At 41.5% G+C, this 11840-nt stretch overlaps 1 protein-coding gene across 4 annotated transcripts in view; it reads right to left on the minus strand.

The window, feature by feature from the left end:
- The window catches only part of RMDN1 (regulator of microtubule dynamics 1), a 34416-nt gene extending 22794 nt beyond the window's left edge, over window positions 1–11622 (minus strand). For 3 of the 4 annotated variants that reach the window (XR_011466896.1, XM_014480615.2, XM_005888280.3), the window contains exon 1: window positions 11382–11622. Coding sequence is in view for 2 of the 4 variants with exons in the window: in XM_014480615.2 (XP_014336101.1) it covers window positions 11382–11510 (129 nt within the window). In the remaining 2 variants the exon portion in view is untranslated. Of the gene's footprint in view, window positions 1–10975; window positions 11080–11381 lie in introns of all 4 variants that reach the window. The other variant, XM_070382918.1, reaches the window with a different exon arrangement.
- Between the last annotated feature and the right edge of the window lie 218 nt (window positions 11623–11840).

Consider the following 11840-nt stretch of genomic DNA (forward strand, 5'->3'; position numbering starts at 1 on the left):
GATAGAGAAGCTGCCCAGGAATTTCCTGAAATGCTTTGAGAAATTATTGACGAAGGTACGTATTTACTCAAGCAGGTTTTTAACGTGCATGAGACAAGCCTGTACTTGAGAAGATGCCAGACTGAAGTTACATCAGTATGGAGGAAAAATGACGCCAGGCTATACAACAACAAAGGACAGGCTAACTCTGTTGTTCGGTGGCAATGTTTAGGCGACATGAAGCTGAAGCCTTCCTTAGTTTATCATTCAGAGAGCCCTAGAGCCACTGAAAACATAGCCAAGGGCTCTCTTCCTGTTGCATGGAAGAGTAACCCCAAAACTTGGGTTACACAGGCCATGTTCCAGGACTTGTTTTTCCACCACTCTATCCTGGAGATAGAGAAATACTGCTTGGAGAAGGATGCCCCATTCCACAATGTTTTGCCGTTCAACAACACTCGATGTCACACCATATTCATGGATGACTTTCATCCCATGTACTGCATCTGCCACAAAATATTCATTGCTCATCTAACTCATGGACTAGGCAGTTAAGAGTCACTTTCAAGAAATATTATTCATGTCATACTTTATCGAATCAGGAACAACCTGTGACAACTTTGGAAGAACTATAACATCTACAAGGCATAAAAAAAAACATTGACTTTGCTTGGTGTGAAGTTATGGCCATCATCATGAATGAGGCTTGAAACAAGCCCACAGTCTGTTCACAATTTTCTTGGATTTGAAAAAGTGGATGAGGAGTTCAAAGAGGTCTTCAGCAACTTAGTGACCCTCAGCAAGAAGCTGGAACTAGATCTGCAACAGGACGACTTAACTGAACTCATGGCTGTGCAACATGAGGAGCTTACTAATGATGATCTGATGGAGGTCTTTCCTTGGAGGTCCAAGGAAAGAATGAAGAGAGACAAGTGAAAGAAGTAACTAAAGAACCAAAGAGATTCATGGTGCAGGAAACAGCAAGGGCATTTTCTTTATTTGAGGAGGCACTGTTAAGTTTCTGAGGCACAGGACCTGAATGCAGAACGGTACACAAAGGTTGCAGGAGCCATCAGAATGCAGTCCAGTGCTATCATGTCATCTATGATAAGAAAAAGACCTACTACTCAGACAGCACTGGATCATTTTATCAAGAGGGTGGATAAAATAGAACCAGCAAGGAACCAGAACCTATGCCATCAACATCAGGTGTGAGTCATATTGCAACTTGCCCTCCGTCCCCTTTGCTGATGACCCTTCAGCTCTACTTGGGCTGTTCAGTCATTCAGTCGCAAACCCAAAGACCACAGCACACCAGGCTTCCCTGTCCTCCACCATCTCCCAGAGCATGCTCAAGTTCATGTCCACTGAGTCAGTGATGGCATCCAACCATCTCATCCTCTGTCATCCCCTTCTCCTGCCTTCAATCTTTCCTGCATCAGGGTCTTTTCTAATGAGTCAGCTCTTTGCATAGGCGGTCAAAGTACTGGAGCTTCAGCATCACTCCTTCCAATGAATATTCAGAATTGATTTCCTTTAGGATTGACGGGTTTGAACTCCTTGCAGTCCAAGGGACTTTCAAGAGTCTTCTCCAACACCACAGTTCAAAAGCATTAATTCTTTGGCACTCAGCCATCTTTATGGTCCAACTCTCACATCCATGCCTGGCTACTGGAAAAACCATAGCTTTGATTTTATGGACCTCTGTTGGCAAAGTAATGTCTCTGCTTTTTCATACACTGTCTGGGTTTGTCACATCTTTTCTTCCGAGGAGCAAGTGTCTTTTAATTTCATGGCTGCAGTGACCATATGCGGGGATTTTGCAGCCCCGGAAAATAAAGTCTGTCACTGTTTCCATTGTATTCCCATCTATTTGCCATGAAGAGATCAAACCAGATGCCATGATCTTCATTTTATTAATGTTGAGTCTTAAGCCAGCTTTTTCACTCTCCTCTTTCACCTCTATCAAGAGGCTCTTAAGTTCCTCTTTGCTCCTCCACCCCGTAAGGGTGGTGTCCTCTGCATAGCTAAGGTTACTGATATTTTCTCCTGACAACCTGATCCCAGCTTGTGCTTCATCCAGCCTGGCATTTCCCATGTTGTACTCTGCATGTGAGTTAAATAAGCAGAGTGACAATATAAAGCCTTGATGTACCCCCTTTCCCAATTTGGAACCATTCTGTTGTTCCATGTCAGGTTCTAACTGTTGCTTCTTGACCTGCACACAAGTTTCTCAGGAGGCAGATAAGGTGGTCTGTTATTCCCATCTCTCTAAGAATTTTCCAGTTTGTTGTGATCCACACAGTCAAAAGCTTTAGTGTAGTCAATGAAGCAGAAGTAGATGTCTTTCTGCAACTCTCTTGCTTTTTCCATGATCCAACAAATGTCGGCCATTCAATCTCTCATTCCTCTGCCTTTTCTAAATCTAGCCTGCACATCTGGAAGTTCTTGGTTCACATACTGTTGAAGCCTGGCTTGAAGGATTTTGAGCATGACCTTGTTAGCACGTGAAATGAGTGCATTTGTGCAGTAGTTTGAACATTCTTTGGCATTGCCCTTCTTTAGGACTGGAATGAAAACTGACCTTTTCCAGTCCTGTGGCCACTGCTGATTTTTCCAAATTTGCCAGTATTATTGACTGCAGCACTCTAAGAGCATCATCTTTTACGATTTGAAATAGCTCAGCTGGAAATCCACCATCTCCACTAGCTTTGTTCACAGCGATGCTTTTTAAGGCCCACTTGACTTCACACTCCACGATGTCTGGCTCTAGAAGAGTGATCACACCACTGTGGTTATCTGTGTAATTAAGAGCTTTTTTGTATAGTTTTTCTGTGTATTCTTTCCACCTCTTCTTAATATCTTCTGCTCCTATTAGCTCTACTATCGTCTACCTTTTCTCCCTCTTCCAGTCAGGAACTCTTCTTGCCCATTCGCTCAATGCCAGCCCCCATATGTCAGCTTCGGTACTGTACCACTGTACTTTTCAAGGTAAAATACTACAAAATATCAGATGTTTTATTTTTGATGACTTTTTAAATGTATTATTTGTGTGAAAAGTATTATATTTTTCCTATATGTATAGTATGACCTATTACAGGATCATACTATACAGCCAACACAGTACAAGACTGTGCTAGTTGGATACCTAGGCTAACTTTGTTGGACTTAGGAACAAATTGGACTTAACGAATGTTCTCTCAGAATGGAGTTCACTCATATATAGAGGATTTACTGTATAGAGAAAACAGACCAAACTTCCAACCTTTCTGTGACAGAGGCCTATTAGTTTATCTTCAAAGCTAGGCCTAAGGGAAGGTTGCTAATTAAACACACAGATAAGGACCAGCTGTAATCCTCTCTTATAAGGCCTCAGAAAAAGACCTTAATGAAATGGAAATCAGGGATTTATCTGACAGTGTACAAAATAAGCCATAAAGATGCTCACTGAGCTCAGGGGGAAAACAGATGAAGGTCAGAATTTCAACAAAGGAAAAGAAAATACAAGAAAGCAGCAAACAGAAACCACAGATCTGAAGAATACAGTAACTAAGTTGAAAAATACAACAGAGGGCTTCAACAGTAGACTGGAAGAATGAAAGAAGGTATTAGCAAACTCAAAGGCAGAGCAATGGAACTCATGTAATCAGAGAATCACAAAGGGAAAAAAAAGAATACAGAGAGTGAAGATAACTTAAGGGACTTAAGGGACAGCATCAAGCAGACCAATCTTTGTATTGTAGGTGTCCCAGAAGGAAAAGAAGAAGGGCATAAAACTTATTTGAATAAATGGTGAAAACTTCCTTTACCTAGAGAAGAAAACAAGTATCCAGATCCAGGAAACCAAGGCAAAAAAAAAAAAAAGATGAATCCAAAGAGACCCACACCAAGACACATGAAAACAAAAGTGACACAACAAGCAGGAGACCTTAAAGCAGCAAGAGAAAAGCAACCTTTTACACACAAGGGATTCCCCGACCCCGCCCTGCAAGATTTATCAGCAGATACTTCAGCAGAAACTCTACAGGCCAAAGGGAGATAAATAGACAGGATATATTAAAAAAACTGCCAAATAAGAACACTCCACCCAGAAAGCTGCCCTTTAGAATTGAGGCAGAGATTCAGTTTTCCAGACAAGTAAAACCTAAAGAAGTTTATCATCACCAGAATGGTCTTACAAGAAACCTTAAAGGGACTTAATCTGAAGCGAAAAAGTGCTGATGAATAACAGGAAAACACATGAAAGTATAAATCTCACATATACGAAAATTCAAAAATCTAATGTCATAAAGATGAGTTAATCGCTTATAAAGCTAGTATGAAATTTAAAAGACAAAACTAGTAACAATAAGTACAATAATTTGTTAACAAACACAAAAGATAAAAAGAAATATATTGTGATACCAAAAACATAAAACATGCGAGCGGGGAGCAGCAAAAACTTACAGCTTTAGAAAACATTCAAACCTAAGTTACTATCAACTTAAAATAGGCTGTTAAAGCTCCAAAATGTTTATGTAAGCCTCATGGTAACCACAAAGCAAAAACATATAAGAGATACACCAAAGAGAAAGACAAAGGAATATAAGCATTCTATTTCGAAAAATAAATCGCAAAGGAAGACAACAAAAGAATAAACAAAGGAATAACAAAACAACTAAAAAAAATTAAGAAAATAGCAATAAATAAAAGAGTTAGTCACTGAGTCACATCTGACTCTTTACAATCCCATAGACTGTAGCATGCCATGTTATTGGAATTCGGCCCATGGGACTCTCTAGGCAAGCATTCTGGAGTGGGTTGCCATTTCCTTCTCCAGGGGATCCTCCCAACACACGGATCAAACCCAGGTTTCCTGCATTGCAGGCAGATTCTTTATTGTCTGAACCATGCATGCGTGCATGCTAAGTCACTTCAGTCATGCCTGACTCTATGTGACCGTATGGACTGCAGCCTCCCAGACTCCTCGGTCAATGAGGATTCTGCAAGCAAGAATACTGGAGTGGGTTGCCATGCCCTCCTCCAGGGGATCTTCCTGACCCATATCTCTAACATCTCCTGCATTGGCAGGCAGGTTCTTTACCACTAGAGCCACCGGGGAAGCCCGTCAGAGCCATAGCTATCAATAATTAGTTTAAAAGTAAATAGACCAAATTCCCCAATCAAAAGACAGAGAGTGGCTGAATAGATTGTTAGGAATATTTTTTTTTTTTTAACCTTGTGTATTTTTTAACTTTGGCTTCAGAATTAGCAGAACAGACCTCTGACCTGCTTCTGACCTGCCTGGACACTGCTCGGATTCCATGCTTGCCTGCAAGCACAGTAAGTTAGGCAGCACTTTAGATAAGAAAGGGAGTAGATAAGAAAGGGAGTGGGTCTTGGAATTCTTGAATCCAAGGAGGCCTGGCCAACCCTCTGGGCTCTAACAAAATCATAAGACTCACAAAGTGAAACAAACAGCATTGTAAAAGTTAAAAAAAAAAAAGTTGCATTATTGTATGCAAACTGATGATGATAACCGATACAACAGAAGTACAAAGTGCCATAAGAGATTACTATGGAAAATGACACACCAACAATTTGAATCCAGAAGAAATAGATCAATTCCTACTAGCAAACAACTTGTCAAGACTATTATAAAAAAATTTTTTGAACAGACCATTTAAGACAACTGAGTCAGTAATCAAAAGCCTCTCAACAAAGAACAGCCTAGGACTAGATGGATTCACTGGTGAATTCTATCATTTAAGGAATGAATACCAATCCTTCTCAAATTCTTTCAGAAGTTGAAAAGGAAGCTGCCAAACTATTTTTATGAGCCTAGCATTACCATAATACCAAAGACAGACAAGAACATTAAAAGAAAAAAAAAAAGTACAAGCCCATGTTCCTGATGAACATAAATGCAAGAATCTTCAACAAAATTAGGAAATGAAATTTAACAATACCTTAAAATAATCATAAGCCAAGATCAAGTTAGATTTATTTAGAGGATACAAAAAAGGTAACATGTGCAAATCAATCTGATATACTACATTAACAAAATGAATGCCAAAAATCATACGATCATCAATAGATGCAGAAAAAGCATTTGACAAAATACAGTATCTATTTAAGATAAAATTCTGAACAAAGTGGGAACAGAGGGAATGTACTTCAACAAAATAAAAGCCATAAACAACAAGCTCATAATCAACATTACAATGAATCGTTAAGTCAGAAGTTTTCAGAAGTTTTTTCTCTAACGTGAGAAACAAGACAAGGATACCCTCTCTTTCCACTTTTATTCAGTATAGTATTGAAAGTTCCAGCCAGAACAATTAGGCAAAAAAAAAAAAAAAGTAAAACTGTCAGTATCTGCAGATGACATAATAGTACACACAGAGAACCCTAAAGACTCCACCAAAGAACTATTAGAAATAACATATACATTCAGTAAAGTTGTAGCATACAAAATCAATATACAAGAATATATTGTTTTTATATACTAATAAAAAACTATCAAAAAGAGAAATTAAGAAAACAATCCCATTTATGATTACACCAAAGAGAATAATACCTAGGAATAATAAACTTAACCAAGCAAGTAAGAGACCCGTACACTGAAAAGTATGACTGATAAAGAAACTTAAGAGAGTGTACTGGAAACACATTCCACGTTCATGGTTTAGAGGAATTACTATCGTTAAAAGGCCCATACCACCCAAAGCAATCTGCAGGTTTAATAAAATCCCTATCAAAATTCCAATGGTGTTTTTCACAGAAATAGAACAAACAATCCTAAAATTTGTATGAATTACAAAAAAATCGAAGTAGTCAAAACAATCTAGAGAAAAAAGAGCAAACCAAAGGCATCATGCTTCCTGATTTCAAACTAAATTAGTGATCAAACTAGTATGGTATTCACATAAAAAACAGACATATAGACCAATGAAACAGAATTGAGAGCCTGGAGATAACCCCATGCCTATGTTGCCAGTTAATTACTGTCAAGAATATATAATGGAGAAAGGATAGTCTCCATGGTGTTGAGAAAACTGGACAACCACATGCAAAACAATGAAACTGGACCACTTCCTTACTCCATACACAGAAATGAGCTCAAAATGAATTAAAGACTTCATTTTAAGACCTGAAACCATGAAACGCCTAGAAACATAAAGGTAAGCTCCATGACACTGATTTTGGCTATGACTGAATTTGACACCAAAAACAAAAACAACAAAAGCAAAAAAAAAAAAAAAAGTGGGATTTCATCAAACTAAAACAACCTCTGCACAGCAAAGGAAACAATGAACAAAATGAAAAGGCAACCTCAGTTCAGTTCAGTTCAGTTAGGTAACTGAGTCATGTCCGACTCTTTGGGACCCCGTGAATCGCAGCACGCCAGGCCTCCCTGTCCATCACCAACTCGCGGAGTTCACCCAGACTCACGTCCATAAAGTCAGTAATGCCATCCAGCCATCTCATCCTCTGGCGTCCCCTTCTCCTCCTGCCCCCAATCCCTCCCAACATCAGAGTCTTTTCCAATGAGTCAACTCTTCGCATGAGGTGGCCAAAGTACTGGAGTTTCAGCTTTAGCATCATTCCTTCCAAAGAAATCCCAGGGCTAATCTCCTTCAGAATGGACTGGTTGGATCTCCTTGCAGTCCAAGGGACTCTCAAGAGTCTTCTCCAACACCACACTTCAAAAGCATCAATTCTTTGGCCCTCAGCTTTCTTCACAGTCCAACTCTCACATCCATACATGACCACAGGAAAAACCATAGCCTTGACTAGATGGACCTTTGTTGGCAAAGTAATGTCTCTGCTTTTCAATATGCTACCTAGGTTGGTCATAACATTTCTTCCAAGGAGTAAGCGTCTTTTAATTTCATGGCTGCAGTCACCATCTGTAGTGATTTTGGAGCCCCAAAAAATAAAGTCTGACTCTGTTTCCACTGTTTCCCCATCTATTTCCCATGAAGTGATGAGACCAGACGCCATGATCTTCATTTTCTGAACGTTGAGTTTTAAGCCAACTTTTTCACTCTCCTCTTTCACCTTCATCAAGAGGCTTTTTAGTTCCTCTTCACTTTCTATCATAAGGGTGGTGTCATCTGCATATCTGAGGTTATTGATATTTCTCCTGGCAATCTTGATTCCAGCTTGTGCTTCCTCCAGTCCAGCATTTCTCATGATGTACTCTGCATATAAGTTAAATAAGCAGGGTGATAATATACAGCCTTGACATACTCCTTTTCCTATTTGGAACCAGTCTGTTGTTCCATGTCTAGTTCTAACTGTTGCTTCCTGACCCGCATACAAATTTCTCAAGAGGCAGGTCAGGTGGTCTGGTATTCCCATCTCTTGAAGAATTTTCCACAGTTTATTGTGATCCACACAGTCAAAGGCTTTGGCATAGTCAATAAAGCAGAAATAGATGTTTTTCTGGAACTCTCTTGGCTTTTTCGATGATCCAGCAGATGTTGGCAATTTGGTCTCTGGTTCCTCTGCCTTTTCTAAAACCAGCTTGAACATCAGGAAGTTCACGGTTCACGTATTGCTGAAGCCTGGCTTGGAGAAGCTTGAGCATTACTTTACTAAAGTGTGAGATGAGTGCAATTGTGCGGTAGTTTGAGCATTCTTTGGCATTGCCTTTCTTTGGGATTGGAATGAAAACTGACCTTTTCCAGTCCTGTGGCCACTGCTGAGTTTTCCAAATTTGCTGGCATATTGAGTGCAGCACTTTCACAGCCTCATCTTTCAGGATTTGAAATAGCTCAACTGGAATTCCATCACCTCCACTAGCTTTGTTCATAGTGATGCTTTCTAAGGCCCACTTGACTTCACATTCCAGGATATCTGGCTCTAGGTCAGTGATCACACCATTGTGATTATCTGGGTTGTGAAGATCTTTTTGTACAGTTCTTCTGTGTATTCTTGCCACCTCTTTTTAGTATTTTCTGCTTCTGTTAGGTCCATACCATTTCTGTCCTTTATCGAGCCCATCTTTGCATGAAATGTTCCGTTGATATCTCTAATTTTCTTGAAGAGATCTCTAGTTTTTCCCATTCTGTTGTTTTCCTCTATTTCTTTGCACTGATCGCTGAGGAAGACTTTCTTATCTCTTCTTGCTATTCTTTGGAACTCTGCATTCAGATGTTTATATCTTTCCTTTTTTCCTTTGCTTTTCACTTCTCTTCTTTTCACAGCCATTTGTAAGGTCTCCCCAGACAGCCATTTTGCTTTTTTGCATTTCTTTTCCATGGGGATGGTCTTGATCCCTGTCTCCTGTACAATGTCATGAACCTCAGTCCATAGTTCATCAGGCACTCTATCTATCAGATCTAGTCCCTTAAATCTATTTGTCACTTCCACTGTATAATCATAAGGGATTTGATTTAGGTCATACCTGAATGGTCTAGTGGTTTTCCCTACTTTCTTCAAAAGCAACCTAGTGAAAAGGAAAAAATATTTGCAAATCATATATCTGATAGGGGGTTAGCAACTAAAATATATTAAGAACTCATACAATGCAACAGCAAACAAAAAATCATGCATTAAAAAAAAAAAAATGAGCAGAGGATCTGAAGAGACATTTTCCCAAAGATTTAAAGACAGCCAACAGGTACATGAAACGGTACTCAACATCACTAATCACCAGGGGGGAAGCAGATTAAAAGCATAATGAAATCTCACCTCACACCCATTAGAATGGCCATTATCAAAAAGACACGATATAGCCGTTCTTAATTCATAAGGTTCATGGAAACATTTCAGTAAACAAATCAGGTAATGTTTAACATATAATGCCTGGTTATAGTAATGGTTCAACAAATGTTAGCTGTTATTATCTAAACTATGATCATTTCACTAAAATGGAATTTTTAACTCCCCAAAGCTCTAATTTGGAAACTTGAGGCTAATGTCATACTTAATACTCCTCCTGATGAAAGGGAAAGTGGAGAGTGAAAAAGTTGGCTTAAAGCTCAACATTCAGAAAACGAAGATCATGGCATCCGGTCCCATCACTTCATGGGAAATAGATGGGGAAACAGTGGAAACAGTGTCAGACTTTATTTTTGGGGGCTCCAAAATCACTGCAGATGGTGACTGCAGCCATGAAATTAAAAGACGCTTACTCCTTGGAAGGAAAGTTATGACCAACCTAGACAACATATTAAAAAGCAGAGACATCACTTTGCCAACAAGGGTTGTCTAGTCAAGGCTATGGTTTTTCCAGTGGTCATGTATGGATGTAAGAATTGGACTATAAAGAAAGCTGAGCGCCGAAAAATGGATGCTTTTGAACTGTGGTGTTGGAGAAGACTCTTGAGACTCCCTTGGACTGCAAAGAGACCCAACCAATCCATCCTAAAGGAGATCAGTCCTGGGTGTTCACTGGAAGGACTGATGTTGAAGCTGAAGCTCCAATACTTTGGCCACGTGATGCGAAGAGCTGACTCATTGGAAAAGACCCTGATGCTGGGAAAGATTGAGGGCAGGAGAAGGGGACAATGGAGGATGGGATCGTTAGATGGCATCATCAACTCGATGGACATGGGTTTGGGTGGACTCTGGGAGTTGGTGATGGACAGGGAGGCCTGGCATGCTGTGGTTCATGGTGTTGCAAAGAGACGGGCAGGACTCAGCGACTGAACTGAACTGAATACTCCTCCCATTCCTCTGTTCACATCATGAAACATCAACTCATGTGGCTATAAGCTCTGACAAGGAAAGGGATCTATCCTTACGGTCATTCATCCCTCCCTCACCCCAGAACTCTGAACATAGCAGGAGATTAAAAATGTGTGTTTAAAATAATGAAGCCTCTAGTTCAAACGATACATACCCAAAGCGCAACCTCACCCTTCCACCCTGTTTCACAGATTACACAAACCAAAACCAATCAGTCTAACAGAAATGCCAAAACTGGGATGACAGTCTATCCCAACATCCTTCCTTACATTATGCAGATGAAGCAAGAAACTAGAAAATAATTTTTTAAACCTACATAGCAAAAAAGTCTGAGTCGCAGGAATTTTCTTTTCACACCGCAAGCTTTCCCAGGTACGACAGACTGACAGCCTCAGGAGCCGTCACCGTATCGGGCCATCACTGAAAGGGAAAAGCATCTCACGGCGGTCAAGGGCTTTCTCCCCACAGGCAGGAGCAGGTTCTCCCGGGCCCTCGCTCCTCCTCCGACCCCGGTTTTCAGAAAGGAAAGCAGGCTTGCGCAAAGGGGAGGACCTACATCCCTCGCGGTCACGGGAGTGCTCCAGGCGCACGGCCCTGAGGTCCTTCCTCAGCTCCCCACGCACCCTAAGGCGACGCGGGGCCCCCGGGCCTCAAGAAGGAAGGCGCCGCCGGAGAACGGTCGCTAGGGGAGGAAAGCGGGAGAGCTGGGGCAGCGAAGGTACCTCAGAGGCGCCGAGTCGCCAAGGAACGCGCTGCCCCCGGCTGCCGGCAGCACCTGCCGGAAGTCTAAGTCCCCAGGCGGCGCTACGTCCCACAGGGAAAAGGCACCAAAAGCGCACGGCTAGCGCCATGTCGTATAACTCTCAGTGCTGACTTTTCACCTCTTCCGCCGCAAGGAGCGGGTCAGAGCTAAAGGCGTTCCGTCTCTCCAGAGGGAGTCGCGCCTGCCCACTTCCGGTTTCACGTCCGCTTCCGGTTTCACCCCCGCTTCCGGTACCGCGCGGCAGCTTCCGGCGCACTACGTCCGCGGGCGGGCAATGCCCCATTTGGTGGGACGTAGTGGCACTCTCCCCTGCGCCCGCTGGGACGCGGCCCGGAAGATAGCGACTTTCTGGCTGCAGACTTCTACCCATCCTAGGAGTCTGTCTTGGCTTTGGCACAAGGGCAGATCAGCATTCCGT

Source organism: Bos mutus, chromosome 14 (assembly GCF_027580195.1).
Source record: "Bos mutus isolate GX-2022 chromosome 14, NWIPB_WYAK_1.1, whole genome shotgun sequence".
NCBI lineage: Eukaryota > Metazoa > Chordata > Mammalia > Artiodactyla > Bovidae > Bos > Bos mutus.